General features: G+C 43.0%; 1 protein-coding gene across 3 annotated transcripts in view; it reads left to right on the plus strand.

Moving 5' to 3' along the window:
* The window catches only part of BANP (BTG3 associated nuclear protein), a 156,864-nt gene that overhangs the window by 58,391 nt on the left and 76,046 nt on the right, over positions 1-22,427 (plus strand). For all 3 annotated transcript variants that reach the window (XM_079988855.1, XM_079988856.1, XM_079988857.1), the window contains 2 exons: positions 12,899-13,066; positions 21,317-21,447. In XM_079988855.1, the coding sequence (XP_079844981.1) occupies positions 12,899-13,066; positions 21,317-21,447 (299 nt within the window). The remainder of the gene's footprint in view (positions 1-12,898; positions 13,067-21,316; positions 21,448-22,427) is intronic.

Consider the following 22,427-nt stretch of genomic DNA (forward strand, 5'->3'; position numbering starts at 1 on the left):
GAGAAACTTTGGGGCAATTAATTGATGTCTGTATGATTCAGGCAAACAGTATGGTTTTAGTAACTCGTTACATCAACGCTACTAAAATAAGGGGATTTGGGGATGGGGGTGAAATCTGATAGGCAGCAGTTAGGAGTATATGTGTAATTGAAAATATAGGCTTGGATATTTTGATATTTGACAAGAACCACTGCAAATTTGTGCCTTTAAAAAAGTCCAGCCTCAATGTTTAAAGAAAATGATACATTGCCTATGGAACTTGGGGTTGGAGTATCTTAAGGACCACCTGCTCCCAAGTGTAGCTAACCATCCTCTAAGGCCTGCATCAGTGGCTCTTTTCCAGGTGCTGGGCTGCCTTTGTGGCAGCACCCCCCATAGAGGCATGGTCTTTCCAGGAATGCTCACCCAGTGTTGACTTTTTATTAGCTTTCAAGCATCAGGTGAACATAATTTTATTATCCTGACAGTTTAGTATATACTACTTTAATGTTCCCCTCCTTGTTTTATTACTATTTACAGCTTTTCTGACTGCTGATTATTTTTGGTTGTTTTTTTTTATCGCTTCCCTTTGGTGTATGTTACGTATTTTTGTACTGAAAGGCAGGATATAAATGTTTTAAATTAAAATAAATAATGCTTAGATAAGTATTCCAGATACTAGTTAGAAAAGTTGAGGTTGATAAGGAATTGTTGTTGCTTCTGGTACAGGGGAAGTCACTTAACAAATAATGCTGTGATTTTAAATTATCTCCTTGGCAATATAGAGAATGACCGTTCATATTTTTATTGATGGGCCATGGCAAAATGTCACAGCTTCCTCTGGACATAAAATGTCACTCATGTTGTACATGGCATACATACTTCAGAGGTCTTCAAAACAAAAAGGGAAAGGGTGGGTGGAGTTTGTGGAGGATCCTGAAATCAGCAGTAACTTTTACCAAATTCTGAGTAGTTATCTCATGGTGTTGCAGTTTTGCTTTCTTCAGCAATATAACAAAGAAGTAGGAAAGGGTATATTAAAGGAGAGGTTGGGGTGTTACGGGGAGCATGACTTGAGGCACTAAGAGAGAGCATGATAGCCATGCTTGGCATCCACCCCAGGGGACATTTACAAAAAGTTAAACTCCTTTGGCAAAGGTGCTGAAAAATTCCAGAAGTGGACACCAGAAACACAGAACAGCTATTGTCAGCACAGCAGAAAGAAATAGCAAATTTTAAAATGCATCTTTATAAAATTATTATTATTAATAATAATAATCTGTATAATGTCAAACAGAGTGTAACAGCCTGGCCCTCTATATTGAACCTGTTATCGGCTTAATTCATCTGCTCTTGGGTGTGTTTCATCTGGAACCCATCAGTGTTTAAAGTAGCCCAGACAGACTGCTGCAACCTAAAACTCAGATTACGCAACCCTATCAAAATAGAACAAGGAAAATAAGCTTCTACGTTCTTCCTGTTAAATCAGAATGAACTTCATCTAAGGGTGTATGATTTGCAGGTACTATAGAACTATTCCATCTAATGTTGATCTTGTTTAAAACATCAGGATAGCACAAACAAGAAGAGGGAAAATCTTGGAGGATCGAACTATATAGTATAAAGCTTAGAACTGTATAGTATTAAGCTGACAATAGAAAAGATAACGCTTTCACAGATAGGCAAGCTGTCCTAGAGATATGAAAACAATGTCAAGTGGCTTGGGAGTGAGCATTCCTCAGAAGAGGTGTGAGCTGCTCCTGTGTGATGAAGTACCCTACTCCTTTTCTGCTAAGTTGCAGACCACCCAAATGGATTTAATGGGGAACACATTTGAATCCTGCTTGATTTCTGATAGAATATTCACTTCAGTGTTCTTTTCCATCTTGTGAAATTGTCCATCTGTTTATTTGCCCACTGTCCAGGCTTCTTGCATACATTGTAATATAAGAAGCCAGTCAGTCGAAGCTTAGATAGCAAATATATGGTCAGTTGTATACTTCATTCAGTTGTTTTGTTGGAAGCCACCCAGAATTGCTAATCTAGTCAGATGGGTGGCATATAATAAAATAGTAATAGTAATAATATTCATTTCACCAAAAAAAAAGGGCTGTTAGGTCAGAGTCCCTTGAGTTCATCACAGTTTCAGTTAGATTCATTTCCAGTTACCCAAGTATCAGCCTCATTTTCTGCTCTGCACTTGATGGTAGTTTCTATTAAGTCCTACCATTTGTTGCATGTTCTGCTCAACCAGAGTTCTATTAATAAAAATCTATTTGTGCACATGCTGTAACTCATAATGTTCATATTTCTGCTATTAACCTGGGGAGTTGTTCCTACTCCCTTGCTTTCCACTGGGCCAGGTGTTAAATCTGGAAACTGATGAGGCTCACCACAACAGCCTCTGCTTGATGAACTGTAATAAGAAGCCAAGCTGAGCCAGAGGAAACGGGCGTGCCTGCCATTTCTGAGCCTTACCACTAATAAAACTGCACGGAACACTTGGATTCCATCTGCGGAACCAAAAATGAAAGCTGTTCTCATGTTGAACTTGCTATCTTGTTTTACTCAAATACTCGTTAAGTATCCTTAACCAACTTGTTGAACAAATCTTTATTTTGCTCACACCAGATGAGCTGTTGAAAGTTACTTCCTGTTGGGCTTGGGGACCCCCTGCCCAACTTTCTTTAAAGAACAGGAGTGTATGGAATTATACCTGAGTGCCCAGAAACATGAATGCTGAAAACATACTTAAAATTAATAGTGATTTTTTTCATTGACATTCCAAATGTAGCAAGAGTGGGTTAGCTTCAACAAGGTTTGCTGGATCTGTGTGGAACCATTTCTAATATTACAGACTTAATAAAGAATATGTTTTCTCTACAATTCTCTATACATATTCTCAGGGATCTACAATTTTGCTTACCATGGTAAGTGCTCCACCACCTTTTTGCAAGCTTGCCATGCCCTATGTTTACTCCCATCTTTGGGGTTGGGCAGGGGGCAGGGATTTCTCTATTATGCAGTTGGCTGTGTTTTAGAGGCACTGGGTGCACTTGTGGGAACGTTCCTACCGCTTCCTGGAAACCTGGGGTTTGTATTGGCACCAGACTTCCCTGGTACAGTCATACCTGGGGTTGCGAATGCTGTGGGGGCTGCGTGTTTTCGGGTTACGGACACGCCGAACCCGGAAGTACCGGAACAGGTTACTTCCAGGTTTCGGCACTCGTGCATGCGCAGACACACTAAATCGCACTTTGCGCATACGCAGAAGTGCCAAATTGCGTCAGACACGGTGCTGCGAGTTGCAAACATGCCTCCCACACGGATCATGTTCACAACCCAAGGTTCCACTGTACTTTGAGGTATGAGGTGGAGAGGGAGGTGGGACTTGTTTTTTGCATCTCCACACAGCGCAATTCCAGGAACAAACCAGTGTCACAACTCCCATCTCTAAGCTTAGGGTTAGCAATGGTAGCAAGAAAGTGTCACTTCTTCTTTGCTGCATTTTTGGACAAGGTTTTCCCCTTGTGTATGAGGGTCAAGGTCTAGGTGGCCACAGATTGGTGTTGGCCACTAAGGTCAGCCAAAATTTGTGAACTCTGCTTTTCTTGAACTTAATTCTTTCAAATATGCAATGTCATAATGAGGCATAAAACAACCCAAGTGTTTTGTGAATAGCATCTTTGGTGTGTTCAGAAGAGGAAGTTTCCAAGGCTTGCAGGAGTCAGCTGGTCCATATGTCCAGAACTGAAGCATCCAAACTCCCGCCTCCAACATCTGTACAGCCAACTGCCCTGAAGTAGGAGCCTGGATTGCTGTTGTGGTGCTTCTCTGCAAACACTTTCTCCTCTTTATTGAAGCTGCCAGAACCTGGCTTCAATTTCAAACAGCTCTTTGTAAATCAGTTCATTCCTGCCATATGGAGGGAGGCAGTCACACATTTCAAGGCGAGGGGAAAAGATAGATGCAAATGATGAAGGCCGCAGCCCTCTGCATGCCAAAACCCCTTGGAATATAGCAGGCTTTGCATTTGAGTGAACGTGCTCAGGATCGCACTGCATGTTCTCTCCAACTGTAGTTCTGAGGAGAACCATATGGACTGGTATCTTGATATAAACCATGGGTAGGCAAACTAAGGCCCGGGGGCAGGATACGGCCCAATTGGCTTCTAAATCCAGCCCGCGGACGGTCTGGGAATCAGTGTGTTTTTACATGAGTAGAATGTGTCCTTTTATTTAAAATTCATCTCTGGGTTTTTTGTGGGGCATAGGAATTCATTCACCCCCCCAAATATAGTCTGGCCCCCCACAAGGTCTGAGGGACAGTGGACCGGCCCCCTGCTGAAAAAGTTTGCTGACCCCTGTAAACTCATTAAACATTGCTGTCTGGCATCTTCCCATTTTGCCCCTCTGTTCTTGCTTCCATATGGTGTCACTGGCTAGTTGCAGTTTGAAACAAGTGGAGCAATATAAGGAAATGAATAACTGGCAGTGGTGCATTGTACCCTTGCCTCCCCCAGCACATTTACCACAGGCTGTCCATCATTCAAGAATGCAAAATAAATGAATTTAACTCTCTAGTTATTTCCTACTAGCAGTTTTCTTGGTTGTTGGTCATAAACAGAATATTGTTCCACTAAATCATGCAGAATATTATATCAAGAATCCACTGAGTTCCTAGAAAAACAAGAAATGGAAAGAAGTGGTCCTAAACATGGTTTGCTCCAAATCATTTATTATAATTTATATTCTTAAAATTTGTATATCACTTTTCACCAGTGAGATTGTCCCAAAGTGGCTTCATTTGCTCTTCAGTGGTCTTTCCAAGTTGGTTTTAAATTAGGTTCTCCTCTGTTCCAAGGATGTAATCAATACAGGTTTAATATAAGTACCATTGTGCTCTTAATAACTTAAAAAGTGCCCCTCTGAATCAGAGCAGAGTTCATCTAAAACAGTGTTCTCTTGGTAACCAGATTCCTCCAGGAAAAAACCCACCATCTAGACATGGGGGCAACAGCACTCTCTTGTTGCTCCCCAGCAATTGCTTCCCAGAGATACTCTGCTTCTAAAAGGAAGGATCCATTTAACCATCAAAACTAAGAGCCATGAATAGACCATTCGACTTCCATGAAATTGTCTAAATGTGGCACTCAGTTGGATAAATTAAGTGTATGCTATACAGCATTTTGTGTGTCCTTTCAATAAGCTTCACTGAATGACCCTGAGTTCTAGTATTTTAAGGGAGGAAGAAAAACTTACCCAACTCCTATTCATTTCAGTGGTCCTTGTGCTGGAGATCTTCTTAAGGGATTGAGCCCCATTAATACAGAGCCTGACCAAAATCTAGGAAGCCATAACAGCATTGTTATGCTTGCCTCGATCTGTTCATCACCATCTCATATCTCTGCAGTTCTGTGAAAACTTTGATCTGCTTTGATGGAAAAGCAGCTACAGCATGTGGATGTGTTCTGAGGGGTGTCTGTGTAGTTTTGAGTCTCTTATTTTCTGCTTGTCCTACTAGTTGGACACACACACCAACCTCTTGACAGCGGCTCATTAGCCCATCTTTTTTTTACTGTTTGCACAACCTTTTCTCTGCATTTGCTGGGATTCTCATCCCTTCTAAATCTTCCCAGTGATGTGTGCTGTGCATCTTTTTTATGGTGATGTTTGCTAACGTACAGTACAACAGTATGTTCCTTTCAAGCTTTGGAAACCTACTATTTTTTCAGTTGTTTTTGCCATATTCAAAACTTTATCCAGCCACTGACTGCCTTTTATTTTACAATGAACACTCATACTGCCAAGTGGTGAAATGTCCTTGGCAGTGTAGGCATAGTGATATCTTAAAAGACACTAAGCGGTTGATCATTGTTTCAGAACTGTAGCTATTTCTTCCCTTGGAGAGGCAAGAGACCCTCAAGATATGGGTCCTGGCCAAGAAGCCCATTGTTGCAGGTGGTAGGGGTCACTGTCAAATGCTTTGTGCACCTACAAGAGATCCAAGTGGTTGAATTACAACTCCAGTTTTAATTGCCCAGTTTTCATTTTTGCATACCTACGAGCAGAGCTTGGAGTATATGATTTATAGCAAGTAGCGCTAGGTCCTTCGTAAACTTTGTCATCCTCCTGCTTCTTCCTGTCTTGCCTTCTGTTGCAGCAGAGGGACAGGGACTGAGTTATTGGGTACCTGACAGGATGGGGCTCTTCTTATTGCAATTCCTACCTTCCTCTGTGGATGAAAAAGCAGGTGGGAAAAGAGTAGTGGATGAATTTCTTTGCATCCTGGTTTGTGCCAGATCGTTATGGCTGTAGTGTCTGTCATGTGATTTTTCTCTTATAGGATTTAGAAGTCAGAAGGCATCCCTGGAATCACTTAATCCCTGTTGTCATTGAGAGAGGAAAAACAGTCTCGCCGCTGAATGCGAGCTGTTGCCTTGCGTGAGAATTAATGTACAGCTCATCTGGAAAATGCATTGCGTGATTCAAGGAAAGTGATGAGTTCATGAACACTCGTAAATTGAATTCCAGAAAGTTGCATTGCCCTTTCTTTTCAGACGCACTCTCTTTGTCACCCTGAAAGAGTTAAACCATCAAGAGTTGGAGCTGCTGGTACCATTGTTGGCAAAATGTAAATAATTTTACATATCCATTGGTTTTCTGTCACGCCAGGGCTTTCCAAGGCCGCAAGCTCCTTTGGAAGGGGAGAAATTTGTGTTGTTGATTCCTAAGTTAGTTTTTCTTGGCGGCACATAGGGTGGCTTTTGCCATCCAGCTGGAATTCTGTGATGCTGTGGAAAAGAGCTTATGTAAAAGGATGTCTCAAGAAGGCTTTTACATTTTTAAGATATATATTTATGGGGGGCGGGAGCAAGAGCACACACAAATTAGTGGGGGGGTGGAAATATCTTCCTCAGTTTTTTCCATGTACAAATTCTGGGATGTCAAAATTGAATCAGGTTTCCTTAAAAAATATAAACATTGTTTGTTTACTAATTTATTGCTACAGACTGGGAAGTCATAGGCTTGAAAATGTGCAAGTTGTTGGCACATTAGTGATAGGTTTGTTGAGGTACTTGTTTTGTTTTTAAAAGGTTTTTTATCTTGGTTGAGAATACCATAGAGTGCAATTAGATGAGACAGTGGGAAATACATGGTAGGATCTCCTGCAATTTTTTTTCCAAAAAGAGAAAATCAAGCTGTGGGAGACAGATTTGATAGGGGATGATAAACACACACACACACACACACACACACACACACACACACACACACACAGTTGGCACAAGAAATTTTGGTGCCTGAGGCGCACGCCCACCCCACCCCACCAGGGGAGAAGCGTTGAAGATCTACATTAGAAATGTGGGGGGGGGGGGAGAGATCAAATTAACCTTACTCAATGGTTGAAGTGGAAATTAAAGGCCATTTGGGGGAGTGGGGGCTGTTTTGAATCACACTGGATGGGTGCATTGCCCAGGAGACCCCAGAAGGCAGCCCCCACCATTTTTTTCTTAGGAGTGGGAGGAGAGCAGTAGTGCCTCCTACTTGCCAAAAGGTGGCATTTGGGTGGGGGCTGCTGAGGAGGAGGCAGATACGACCTCCAAGGAGGATGCTGCAACCGTCCCTGTTACCGTGGCTGCGGCAGCAGCAGTGGGCAGTGCATTCCTTAGAGGCCAGATCTGCTCCCCCCGTGGATACAACTGCCTGAGATGATCACCCCAACTTGCCTCATGGGTGGGCCGGCCCTGCACACACACACACACACACACACACACACACACACAACATTACTGGGTATCCTATGACTATCCATCTGTTTGGCTGTTTGACCTTTATGTGCAACCACATGTGCCATTTGAAAAGGGGTGAAAAGCAAAGTTCACACTGCAAGCGTTTGTGTACGGATTCAAAAAGTCCTTCCAGTAGCACCTTAGAGACCAGCTAAGTTTGTTATTGGTATGAGCTTTCATGTGCATGCACACTTCTTCAGATATCTGAAGAAGGCTATTTTAAGAAGTGTGCATGCACACGAAAGCTCATACCAATAACAAACTTAGTTGGTCTCTAAGGTGCTACTGGAAGGAATTTTTGATTTTGTTTTGGCTACGGCAGGCCAACATGGCTACCTACCTGTATCTAGAACTATGGAAGTGCACAGATTGTCTTTAAAAGTGCCAGTTGCAGGTTCAAACAAAGTAAATAAGTTTTGCTAGTTTCATATTTCACTTTAGGCTGTGCCCATATTCATCCAGTTGCACTTAGGGATGGGAATGCACATACAGTAGATATGTACATTCCATTGAAAGTAATGCAGTGTATTCACACAGCTGTGTGTTCACGTACAGTCTGTGGTTTTTCTCCCTCTCTGCTTAGCTTGCACAAGCGTTTGCACTCGTATCTTCCAATGATTACTTCCCCTCGCATTCCCCAGAAAGGAAATTTGAGTAGAATTGGACAGAAGGAAGGTTTGGAGCAATTATCCATATCCATAGAGCCACCAAGTACACCTGATGGATCCCTTGTCATTGAAGAGCAGCATAGCTTTGGTCAGGTTGAATACATAATAAAAGCTATATAAGCGCTTGAGAACACTTTCATCCTTCAGAATGATGGGTGGAAACAGGATTCCTCAGATAATTTATGAGCTTTTCCTCCTACCTGCCACCTAAATCCCATTTTGAAACTGCCAAACATAATATTCATTGGTTGTTGAAGGTCTTCCTTTTCTGTCTTCCGCCATTGGACATTCTGTCTGTTCACCTTGGTTCAGTGATCATATATGCATCTGGAATCTCTCTCTGGTTTTGCTGAAACTTCTGGTTCTTTCTCTTTGCCCTTATACTTGGACTGATGCTACACTTCTTCCCAAAATTGGTACACAAGTCTGCAAGACCACTAAATGTGGCCAATAAAAGGTAAAGGTAAAGGTAAAGGTACCCCTGCCCGTACGGGCCAGTCTTGACAGACTCTGGGGTTGTGCGCCCATCTCACTCAAGAGGCCAGGGGCCAGCGCTGTCCGCAGACACTTCCGGGTCACGTGGCCAGCGTGACATCGCTGCTCTGGCGAGCCAGAGCCGCACACGGAAACGCCGTTTACCTTCCCGCTGGTAAGCGGTCCCTATTTATCTACTTGCACCCGGAGGTGCTTTCGAACTGCTAGGTTGGCAGGCGCTGGGACCGAGCAGCGGGAGCGCACCCCGCCGCAGGGATTCGAACCGCCGACCTTTCGATCGGCAAGTCCTAGGCGCTGAGGCTTTAACCCACAGCGCCACCTGCGTCCCCTAATGTGGCCAATATGTGCCTTCAAATACTTAAGTACATACCAAGAAATCCTGAAATCCCTGGTGGAGCTTACTTTTGAGTCGACATCCTTCTGAGTAAGATTGTACTGTTATGTTCTTTATCATATTCCATTATGACTGGGGGCGGGGAGGATTACACAGGTAATCCATTTTGACACAATGCCCACTCCTTTGAACTTATGACATCATGTAGCAGAAGCATTCCTGTGAATGTCAAATAATTGTATGAACCTGCTTTTAGACAGCAGATGAGAAGGTCCCTCCCTAGTCTTGATAAGGTCAACAATGTCATGAAGCATAGGTTCATGAGTTTTAGATGGCTATGTTGTTCAGATTCCTTGAAAGAGAATTATGTTCACACGCGCACACACCCCACACCAGTTTTGGTATAAACTAAGCAACAAATGGAACGCAGGTGGCGCTGTGGGTTAAAGCCTCAGCGCCTAGGGCTTGCCGATCGAAAGGTCGGCGGTTCGAATCCCTGCGGCGGGGTGCGCTCCCGCTGCTCGGTCCCAGCGCCTGCCAACCTAGCAGTTCGAAAGCACCTCCGGGTGCAAGTAGATAAATAGGGACCGCTTACCAGCGGGAAGGTAAACGGCGTTTCCATGTGCGGCTCTGGCTCTGGCTCTGGCTCTGGCCAGAGCAGCGATGTTACGCTGGCCACGTGACCCGGAAGTGTCTCTGGACAGCGCTGGCCCCTGGCCTCTTAAGTGAGATGGGCGCACAACCCCAGAGTCTGTCAAGACTGGCCCGTACGGGCAGGGGTACCTTTACCTTTACCTTTAAGCAACAAATACTTGCAATGCACTAACAATTATTCTCTTCAAAATGATTTCAATATGAGAGTGATGCATGACCAGCACGGAAGAATTGAAGCCTCCAGGCAAAGGGCCAGCGTCAGCCGTGTTTATGCCTCTCTTTGTTTTTTATTATTACTATCTACTGCTCTCTGAATTCTATTGTCAAATGTTATTAGTTTAATAAAAGAATTTGTTTTTGCCTTCTATGTTCCATCTTAACACAATTTTCTGTGTAACAGCTGTTGAGCATGACCAACTGCTGCTTCTGGAAGGATTCTGAGTGTAAAAAAAATAAATAAGAAAGGCCCTGCATGACCAGGCCAGTGGCCCATTTAGTCCAGCATCCTGTTCTCACAGTGGCCAATGAGGTGCCTATGGGAAACCCTCAAGCAGAACCTGAGTGCAATAGCGCTCTCCCTTTCTGTGGTTCCCAGCAAGTGGTCTTCAGAAGCATTACTGCCTCCAACTGTGGAGGACAGAGCATGGCCATTGTGGCTAGTAGCCGCTGATAGCCTTATCCTCCACGAATTTGTCCAGTCCTCCCATAAAGCCATTCGAGTTGGTGACCATCACTGCCTCCTTCATGTTATCCACCCCACATCTTCCAATATTCAGCTTCATTAGATGTCCATGTAGTGTTACCTACCTCTATCTACTTTCTCCATGCTATGCATAATGTTAAAAACTTCTATCACTTGCCTTAATGCAGAATAGCATTTATAGGTGCTATTGTTGTATTGTTCAAGGGAGCATGTTACATTTCATTCAGATGGACAGTATGCTCAATATGGGCATGAGGCCTGGATCTGTCAGCATTTTCTATCCTTTGGAAAGGCTTATCAAAGGGCTATGTAGGACCAGAATATTTATCTCTCTAGCCCATTATTGTTTACAGTGGTACTTCTAGATGTGAACGGGATCCATTCCGGAGCCCCGTTCGCATCTAGAAGAAAACGTAACTAGCGACGGCACGTCTGCACACACACGCACCGCTTCTCGCCGCTTCTGCGCATGCGCATGATGTCATTTTGAGCGTCTGCGCATGCGCAAGCGGCGAAACCTGGAAGTAACGCGCTCCATTACTTCCGGGTTGCCACGGAGCGCAACTTGAACACGCTCATCCCGAAGCACATTCAACCCGAGGTATGACTGTACTCTGACTGGCAGCAGTGGGGCTCAGGCAGAGAGAGATTCCTCTCATTGCCTGCTGCCTGATCCTTCTAACTGAAGTCTTGCTCGGCTTTGAACCAGAGACCTTCTGCTGATCCCTGATGCTGGCCTTGCCATCTGCGTATAAAGGATATGCTCTACTGAGCATATGCAGTCCTTTCCTGAAGGGAGGAAGCTCACCACTCTCGCTATTGCCCTGGGAGTCTCATTCCAACCTCTCCTGATGTCTAAATCTGCAACAGAAACTGCGTCCCCGTATTTCTCTGGCAGAAAGAAATACAGAAGTATCTTTTAAAATATGCTTTGCATTCCCTATGTATGGTGTGATGGTGGAATCCAATTCTCGGCCCCTCAGTTCCTGGTGTGATCCTGGCCATTCCAATGCGTAGCTCTGCCACATGTAGCTGAGACATGCCCTCCTGTAATTTCTAGCAAGAAATTGGCCTGCTTGTTGTGGGTACTGTGACATGATGCTTTAATTAAAATAGCAAGATGGGTTTTAACTGGGAACTTCTGAAATGCTGACTGTGTCTAATGCATTAGTTTTCCATTTATTTTTTTGATGGTACTCTCCTGGAAGCTTAAGCCATGGGTTCCTTCCACATTTGCTGTGGTCGCTCTCTTTTCAGACTCAGCCTTTGTTTAAACTATTGTCAGCCCTGGTGGAGCTGGCTGCAGTCATTGCTGAGGCAAGCATTGCCCAGTGTTGTTGTTCCTTCCTCTCAGTTGCTAAGGACCCCTCAGCTGGGAGCAGGATGTAAGACCTGCTTTTGAAAACAAGGAACACTTCCTTGCATTTATCAGTTCTGCAACTGTTGCCTAGTGAGAGCGATATATTTCTCTTTATACTGGGTTAGGATGGGTTGGGTGATCAGTTTATAGGGACATGGAGAGAATCCTTTCTTCTGCCATGTGGAGGCAGCTGCAGTGGAGCAAATGTCATGTGTGCCACAAGTGGTAGCTGCTTTATGTGCATCAGGTAAAGTGTGGGAGTATTTTGTGTGGGGCAGTGTTTGGGTACAGGGCCTTGCAAAGCTGTCAAAAGCTCCCTCATTCTCAGTCTGGCCCATCTAGCCCATGCTCTGATTTGCATTTTCTCTCCAGGGTCTCCTTTAACTGGACTAGAGCCTGCAAAACAATATATGCAAAACAAATGTTCTGTCACTGAGCTATGAAGTTGCCCAGAAGAGTTGTGAAATTTCCTTCCCTGGAAATTTTGAAGAAGAGACACTATGTGCAGTTCTGACAGGCCTGGTGCTCGTCTAAGGCATCCTGCTGTTGAGGGAAACTGGCTGTAGGCATCATCATGCTTAAACTGGTTTATTAAACATTCCAGAGAACTGTAGTTTAGTGAGGGATGCTTGGCATTTGGTACATGTTCTCAGTGTCCTAACCAAACTGCATTTCCCATAATTCTTTGGAAGAAGCCGTGATTGCTAAACTTATAAAACATAAGTTTGTTTTCATATGAGCTCTGAGTGCCTTTGTGCTGGGTATGCAGGTATGATCCATATATTTACAAAATGGAAGTGGCAGAAGTTGGCTTAGGTGGCCATCACATGTTTCTAAATCTGCAGCCCATTAATTGAAGCCCACAAACTGTAGAATATGGATTTTGGCATTGTGCATTTTCTTTGCTTTGCAGGTCACCTTTTCTATAAGTTTGGAATCACAGAGTCTGACTGGTACCGGATCAAGCAGAGCATAGATTCCAAGTGCCGGACAGCTTGGCGGCGAAAGCAGCGAGGCCAGAGTCTTGCGGTGAAAAGCTTTTCAAGACGGACACCTTCCTCATCTTCTTATAGCGGCTCAGGTAAAAAGCATCCTCCTTTGCTGGAAATTAGCAAACTTCTGATCTTTCTTATTTAATTTTATTAGGGTTAACACTATTCTAAAAAAAATATATATCCCACTTTCCCTTCAAACAAAACTTAGAGTGTGAAAATAATTAAGAACATTGTCAAAACACAATAGAAGAGCACGTAAACAACAGCAATAACAAGACAGCTCCTTGCTGCTGATGTATCCATGGCCACTGCGACTTGCCACTATAGACCACCTTTCTCTTCCTGGAGAAAAGAAAAAAATCTTGGGAAGCCACATCAGGAAGTGCATTTAGATATGTTTCATTTGTGTTTTCTTCATATCAAATTTAGGAGCACTTTTTTATTTGAACAGCCCCTGCTAATATACAGGGGAGGGGGAGCTATTATCACTAAAACTAGGATCTTGCAGTGTCTAGTAAATACAGGCCACTAGATAAAGGCTGTGAGTTTTTATCCTAGTCGTATGTGTTCCTTTTGTTAAATGTACTGCTGCTCCTGAGGAATTACTCCTGTGGATGAGCTGAGGGTTGAGTGCGGTTTGTGGGGATATCTGAATAAAGGATCCCTTAATGTTGCATTCCAATCACAGAAGAGTTTCTATCATGTATTGTTATTTTGACCCCTGATTATTCAATGTCAAGTTTGTTTATACTATATCTAACTTGCCCTTCTCCAACTCGTCCAAAGTTCTGCCATCTGTCTCCGCTCTCTCCTTTCCACAATGTGTTTCTAGAGGGTATTGAGTGTGTTCCTTGTTTGCCCACATGTAGTTCATGAATGCTTCTGCCATGATAAATCTGTTAGACTTTGTGTTGCAGGTGTTTCATGGAACAATTTATATTTATCAGTGGTTTCAGTTTATAATAGGAACCGAGTCAGGCACATTTTATTTATTAGGATATGCTTAATTTCATTCAGAAAAAAACTTTTTCCACTACTACCACCCCTCCAAGAAATGTACACATTCTCACAAATCTTGTGAGCTGCTCAGCTTTCTACATAGATTTAAGCATGAATGATAAATGGCAAAATATTGACCCAAGGAATGTCCTCTCGGGACTCTTCTGGCTCATGCTTATATTAAAAGCAGGGCTGTGGGATGTTTGTATATCATATATTAAAAGCAGGGGTTTGGAATGGAGCCGAAAAGAGAGGAAATAAGTTTATTTGCCCACATGAAGGTTTGGGTTACATGTTAACACTAACCACTGTATAGTAGGCAAGGAATGGCAAAATCTGCTTTTGCTGGAAAATTCTGATATATGATCAACTTGATAGCCTTTACCCAAATGACAGCTAATTAGCACTGTGTCCTCACCAACTATATCTATGGTGGGGATTTTTCTTCTAAGCTCCTACTTCTTTGCTTTGTGGATCCAATAGGCATGTACTTATTTGTCTGTGCATGCTGATGATACGTACACTGGAAAGTCTTTTTATCTGTAGCATGATGTTGGAACCACACACCAGTATGGTCCTATTAGAAGTGTACCAAGAAGAAACTCACCTAGGGGTGGCCCTCTCTCCTGCTACAAAAAAGACACCACCACAAATGTGCCACTGAGACAGTTTGCAAATGGAGCATGTAGGTTTTTCATTTTCTCTTCCTGCTTTTATTTATTTAGTTAGTTAGGTGAAGGCATGTTAGACAACTGATAAAAAATGGCAAAATGTGGGAATTAAAACAAAATAACAGCTGCAGAATTAATGCAGCAGCATTAATTTTAAAACAAAAATTTAAAAGGTATGCTTTGCATTTCTCCCTAAAAACTTTAAAGTGATGTGCACAGGCGTGCTGTCTCTGGGCGTTGGGGCTGTAGTGGGAAAGGCCCTGCTTCTTGCTTGAAGTCTTCTATGGCCTGGTCTAAGCATGTAGCAGGATGGAGAGGTAGAGTGCTGAGAAGAGAGAGTAGACTCTCGGGGGGGGGGGGGCTCGTTTAAAATGCTGCACCTTCCCCATAACAAAAACACCCTGCAAATAGAAAGCCCTCTTTCCATAGAAAATACTTACCACACAACTCACAGCTAAACCATGGCATTTATTGCTACATGATGTGGGGATATCAACCATCTGGATGACTTTAAGAGGGGATTCAACCAAATCCACGAAGGAGAATAAAACCCATGATAGCCCATATGGAGCCTCCAGGTTCAGAGATGACATACCTCTGAATCAGTGGCTGGTGGACAACATGAAAGAAGGCCATTGCCGTCATGCCCGGATTGTGATCTTCTCAGTTGCTGCTGTTTGTCTGCCATAGGAAGTAGGATGCTGGACAAGGTGGACCTTTGGTCTGACACAGCAGAGGTTCTTCCATTTATTAGGAATGTAGGAAGCTGCTTTCTACTAAGCAAGTCCATTGGTCCATCTAGATCAGTAAACAGCGTTGTCTACACTGTATTGGCAGCGGCTCTGCAGACAGAAATCCTTCCTAACCCCACCTGCAGATGCCGTGGATTGAACCCATGACCTACTGAATGCAAGGCAGGTGCTGTACCACTGAGCTACTTGAAGCAAGATATGGTTGCTTCTTGAAGAGCAGGCATCCCATGCCATGTAGCAAACCACTTTTGAAACTACACAAGTAGCTTGTACTAGGACTGTGTGTGTGTGTGTGTGTGTGTGTTTGTGTTTTCATGGTACTTGAAGCGAAAAAGTAGAAAGTTCCACTGGATCTGCCTGTACCCTTGGGTGTACCTGTAATAGAACTGTAAAACCTAATTGCTGTTTCTCAGGTCTCACAATTCACCAGTCAAGTTTGTGCAGGGTTAGACCAATCTGATGGTTGTAGATGTGCCTTGTGAAGTAGAAGCTTCTAGCACTGAAAAAGAAGCTGGGAGCACCTGAGAAACCATGTGAGGGGTACTCCCTGCATTAAACCCGTGTGAGTGAAGCACACCTTTTTCAGGTGCAAAGTCCCAGATTCCATCCCTAGCCATTGCTGCTGGAGGATCCCAGGGTTACATAAGACCTTGAAGAGCTGCTGCAGTCAGATTAGACAACACTGGGCTAGACATGCCAATGATCTGACTCAGTATAAAGCAGCTCTTTTTGTCACAGTGCCAGTGTTCTGTTATAGTCCACTTCAGATCAAAATTTGCCTGCCTCACTCAGTTGGTAAGGCTGCTGTTGACTCTCCTTTTTAGGGCCCATGCTTTTATCTTCCAGCCAACAAACTTGTCTTTCTGATGCTCACACAAGATAAGGGGGGGATGATGGATGAGTATAGTAGTAGCATTTACTTTCTGTGACCAGTTTTGGTATGGAAAATAGTTGTTGAAACGAGAAATGTTTTGGAAATCTCACTCAACCCCGAAAATGAGCCTGCAGGAGAACAAAAGAAATGGTAGCGATCCAGTTCACAGAACAATTTTAAATCCAATACCTAAATAAAGGAATAAATAAAAATAGTTATTCTGACTGTGTTTCTCTTGATGTGGAGGGATGGCTGGATTGGGCTCTAACCAAATGGGCCCCCTGCCATGATTTTAATGGTCTGCTGCTGCCCTATTGTGTAAAGGGGGCCTAGTTTGCTCTCTCATAGGACTCTAAATGATCTCTAGCTTGGAACAGATCTATCCTGTTGACTGGCAGAAAGGAGGATAAATGCGAAAGGATGTACCTAATGGGATGATGGCAAATCTGATAGCCCGAAGCCTGAATTTCAGACCTATAAGATTTTTCAGTACAGTACAGGATCCCCATGTTCTTTCATTCCAAAGGGACAGCCATGTTAGCCTTTACGGTGCAGCAGGACTTGCTTTTTAAACCCTGGCATCAGGCCCTGGCGCTAACCTGTATGGCTGATCTGCCTGTGGCAGATTGAGTAACAAAGTGTAGGACTGCTTCCATACACTTATACCAAGCTTAGTTTTGGCCATATTGGTCCCAATTGGCAGCCATCAATCATGGAACTAAATTGAAGAAAAGCTAATGTGCAATTCCAGGCAGAAAATGCCCAGTGAAAATAATGCAACTCCCCACCCGCCTTGCTGTCATGTCCTTCCTCCACCCACCCCGCAAGATGTTTATTAAGGTTGCTCTCTGTTTAACTGACTGAGCAAGTTTACAACTGTCACAAGATTTACTAGTTTATTCTCATAGTAACCAGAGCTGGGTTACCCCCCGCTCGCCCATTTCTTTTGGCACAGTTGCTCTAAAAATATTGCTTTTTGTGCTGGAGGTATTGATTACTGTGGTTTGGGCTGTGTTCCCCAGAATCAGGCTTCTAGCTTCTGCCTTTCTGTGTGTTTTAGTTTTGTGTTTTTCCTGATGGGGGTGGCAAGAGAGGCTGCTGGAATTATTTCACCAGGTACCCTTTCCAATAGCTCATTTTTAAGAGCCAGGAAAAGGGCTCGGATTTGGGATGCTGCTTTCCTCTCCATCTTTTAAAATTTGCTGTTGCAGGCACCCCCAAATTCCCCAGTTAGGTTTGATATAGCTCAGTGTTTCCCCAAATTCCCTTTAGTGAGATGTGCTCCTCTCCCACCCAAATTAAAACTGGAGGTACTTTTAACTCCATAAAAAAGTGAGGGAGTATAATAGACCCCCTCCCCTAGTGCCTATATGTGAGATCCTGTGCTGGGAATGCTACCTTCAAGGGCTGGTAATTCTGCAGCATGAAGAGTAATTGGATGACCCAGTCACACCAAATGCACCAGACGCTCCAAGTGTCCCTATTTTCCAGGGACACTCCTAGATTTACAAAAGCCCTCCCAGTTCCTGATTTGATCCCAGAATGACCCTCTTTTCCTTAGGCCGTCCCTATTTTCATAAGAGAAATGTTGGAGGGCACAGATTCAGCATATAAACCCACTGACAATGGAAGCTTCTTGAAAGGAGACAAGACTGGAGGAAGTACTTGGACTGAGTCACAGTGAGCAGCCCGGACTCAGAGTCTTTAGTGATGTTCCTAGCACACTTGTGTGCCCCTGTAGAAATGGTAGAAAGAACTGCAATGACTTAGGGCAGGCTTGTATTTGAGCCATCACCTGGTCCCTTTTCGTCAGCCTGAGGATCACAGAGTCAGGCCGTTGCTACAACTCTGTTTCCTTCTTTAACATAGAGGCAGGGTTACAAGGGAGCAGGATGAAGTGACATCAGTGAGTGGAGGAACCTGGGGCAGTGTGCAGGAAGGCAGATGAAGGGCAAGCTGGTGGTAGTTCTTTTGCTAAATCCATTTTTATAAAACATCTGTGTGAATGGAGCTGAACTGCCAGCCAGGACTCATTTTTGCAGCTGAAGACACATAAGTCAGCTATGCACAAAGCTGCTCTTGGTCCAAGAAACCAACTTTACCCGTTTACTGAAAGGAGATGACTTTGAACAGACGTGGGGTTTGCCATGGTTTTGAGCAGCTGATTAATATCAGATGGTCTTGGGAAGACAACTTCTGACCTTTTAGATTTTATGGGGTTCTTTCAGCCCCTACATAAACCTTTAGAACGATTAGGCCTAGATTATTTTAAGAGGCAATGAAGAAATGGAAAAATGGAAAAAGCTATGTGGCAACAGCCAGAGGTTTCATCTTTGGGGTGAAGAATGTTCATATTTTCACAGTTTGAAAGCTAAAAACACTCACTTTTGAAACAGTTACAAACTACTTTTGTCTGACAAATCTTCCTGTTCTGACTTTTGAAGGAGGTGTACCTTTTGGAGACAGGCCACAGAAGTGTGTCTATGTCTACAATGAATATTTTTCCTAAATGTTTAAAACTAGCTTGATGAGTATCATTTTTTAAATGAAACAAAATATCTTTACCCTGGCTTAGTTCTTCTAATTCATTGGGGCCCCTGTTTTGAAATGAGAATATTTAAAAGAAATCTGACTATTGCAGGTTTTTCTCTCTACTTTGTTATCCCCTATCTGTAGAAATTCAGGACCTAGTTGCTGAAGGGCTGTTTGATTTTTGGCTGTTCCAAGACTTTTCTGGAAAGAAGGATGCTGCAGATATAAGCTTGTTACCTGCATTGCCACAACAGTGTTCAGTTGGGGGTTTTTTTGACACTGGCCCAATGTAATTTCTGTTTTATAAACAGCACATTAGAATGTTTTAAATACAACAGCTCAGCTGCAGAGTCTCCAGGCAGAACTGGATAGCTCAGTTGGTTAGACCATGGTGCTGATAACACCAAGGTTGCAGGTTCGATCCCTGTATGGACCAGCTGCATATTCCTGCATTGCAGGGGGTTGGACTAGATGATCCTCAGGGTCCCTTCCAACTCTACAGTTCTATGATTCTATGAAAACCTCCAAGCCATGGATTTTTCAGTATATCAAAGCTGCAAAAGAGAGGCCAGATTGCTTACATTTTGACGATCTGTAACTATGGATGTGTCCCTTCCATTCAAGCCACCTGCAGTATTCATATTCCTTTTTATGTTGAAAATAAATAAATTTTACTTCTGCCTAGTCTCACAGTTTTTTTTTTATGTGGTGGTGCATCCGGCAATTATGCATGACTGATGATTTTAGGGTTTAGATATGGATAAATCCTCTCTTTCCCTTTTCTATCTAGGGCCATGACATTGCTGACAGATGCTGAAATTCTGTTTATAAGCAAACTTGCTTCTTTCGAGATGTAGTTGTGAATGCATGACTTTTTTTTAGTGTTATGTTTGCGGCATTCACCAGTACACTACTTTAACCCGGGGGATGTGAAAATAGTGTTTAAACATCTGTAGAGAAGCAGCTGGCCAGCAACAAATATGGGTCTCTTTGTGTTGTTCCATTACAAACAAATTTCAGTGCTGCTTTAATGCGCTGTAGGTCTTCTTACTCAAGCACATTCATGGATTAATGGGACATTTCTGGTCAGTAAGTAAACCTGTTGGGAGTCTCTTTTCTCAGGAGCACAGCACCACCAAAAAATGCAGTTTGAACATGGGGAGGGAGCTAGCTCAATGCTGAGGATAGCTCCGTTGTCTGGCTCACACTCATCATGATAAAAACAATGGCTTAAAATGGCATTATAAAACTCAAAACAGGCTATGCTGGTAAATCCAATTTAGAAATATACTTCCAGAATGTAGTCTCATGTCCTGCCACCAATATATGTTTGCCCAAAAAGGAAATACTTGCTTTTGGAAGATGCCTGCATTGCAACTCCATTGCTTATTTTAATGGCATCTGTTTGGTGCATAAATAGCATGACTTAGTATGCTCTTCTGCATTGTTTTGGTAGACCTCAGGTTGTTAGAAACGTATTCACCCATTTTTGTACATGTATACTGTACACACACACAGAGTGAGAGAGAGAGAGAGAGAAAGAGGGAGGGAGGGAGGGAGGGAGAGAGAGAGATGCATGTAGTTATGGGACTTCCCCACAGTATAATTCCAAGCTGCTACAGAATGTAGTTCTGAGATAGTAGTAAGTGAATGTGATGTGGAAACATTTTCTACATGGATTTAGAAACACAGGGGATCTGACCATCTCTATTTTGGAATCTCTAACAGATTTAGAACCCCATTTTAATAAAAATGAGGAGTCTAATAATATGTCCCATAAGCTGCTTGAAAGCATCTCCTGCTTTGCATGTAGATTATAGGTGATGCATTCCCTTCGCTTCTCCTCTTCCAACTCTGTACTGAAGCAATATTAAATACTTGGGCACTTCCAAACTGGCAATCTTTTTATGAGTGAGATACTTTTTTATGCTCTCCTTCAGTTGTGTTGTGAGTTTGGCACCTATTGGGAGGAGGGAAAAGTGGGAACATTTGAGATTATAGATTTGGACAATCAGACTGGCCAGCTGTTAAGTTGTAGGGTGGGTTTGAACGGCATATTGGAAACATGAAGTCACAACTGGATGGACTCAAAGTAATCAGTGCATTGAAAAAAAACGGGGGGGGGGGGAATAAAACTTACTTTCCAAATTGGAAACTATGTTAATTGATCTGGAACCATTCATAGGTTAATAAAGCAGAGCTGGTAGAAACGTGAACTTACAGAAAGTTTAAGTTTATGCAGCTGGGCGAAAAGGTGCCTTATAATCTTTTATCTCCCCAGGAAGTGTTTTACTCAATCAGTCAGTCTATCAGACATCATCGGCTCCACACATTTTGGTTAGCCCTTTTCATTACAGATGAAGGATCAATCCCTTTCTTTTAACTGCAGTTCTAGAATGATCAACAGCACCTTCCTCATTCTGCTTCCCTTCAGTTTCCAAGTGTTCTTAATGGCCACAAGCAGACAGATTCCTAATGAATAATTCTGAGCTTTGGTTTGTTTTCCAGAGAGTGCTCAGAGTACCACATCGGCACCAAATGAAATTCAGGCCAACCAGCCACAAGCGCTTCACTACGCCCTGGCCAATGCCCAGCAAGTCCAGATCCACCAGATAGGAGAAGATGGCCAAGTCCAAGTAGTATGTACTCATTCTTTACAATCTCTTCTTGTCTCCTGAGCAGCTTTCAGTTTTATGTACTTGCAGCTTAGCTTCAACTTTTCCTTATTTCCAAAAATACATTTTGTTTTGTTTTGTTTTTAAATAAAGTATATTCTGCTGCTAGTTGTACGCATGCAAAATATAGGTGCACCACTGATATGAATAACTAGTGATTTTGTGTGGATATATGAATTTTCATGCAAATGATCAACTACACTTTCCAGTTCTCCCTTCCACATTCAGGGCACATTCACAGGGGATTATGCATTTGCACCCCCAGCCCCTGAAGTACCAGCAGTCTGGAAATCCATTTTAGATTCATTTAGCCTCATTTTTTCCAAAGTGTGTTCTGAAGCATTTTTCAACATCTGTTAGCTGAATTCCTTACATGTGTATCCATTTAAATTCATGTATATAAGCAAAGCTTATAAACATTGACATTAAATTCTTCTTTCAAAAAGTTTAAATAAAGTTAACACTTTGACCCAAAAACCCACAGAAGACAGGAAGTTTAAAAGTTAAGCGTGACACTCTTGCCATTACTCAAGCTTTTGTGTTTCTTTTTTTTTTTTTAAAGAATGATTGTGCTGGTGGGCCATGGAAAAGCTTGCATTGGCTTCTGTAGCTTTGCTTCATATCATTAAATCAAATGCAATGTTGCATAGAACTTAAATATGATCCCCACAGTTAGGTGGAGGGAATGCATACTTCTCCTACTGATATTTTCATAAGTTTCCAAGTAGTGTAGTTTTCTCCAGCAGTGGCGAATGTGATTGGCAGACAACTAGTTCACTGCGGTTGGCGGAGTACTGTCCCTTCTAGGTCCAGCAGGAAAGCTCTCAATCCTTGTCGATCCCACTTTAGTCTAAAGCTACCAGGCCAGTTCAGTAATCCCCTCACTCATCCATGGACTGCGGGGTGGTTTATCCATTTGCGTGACTTGGGGCTTTATTGTTGTC

This window comes from Podarcis cretensis (genome assembly GCF_951804945.1).
Source record: "Podarcis cretensis genome assembly, chromosome: 8".
Lineage (NCBI taxonomy): Eukaryota > Metazoa > Chordata > Lepidosauria > Squamata > Lacertidae > Podarcis > Podarcis cretensis.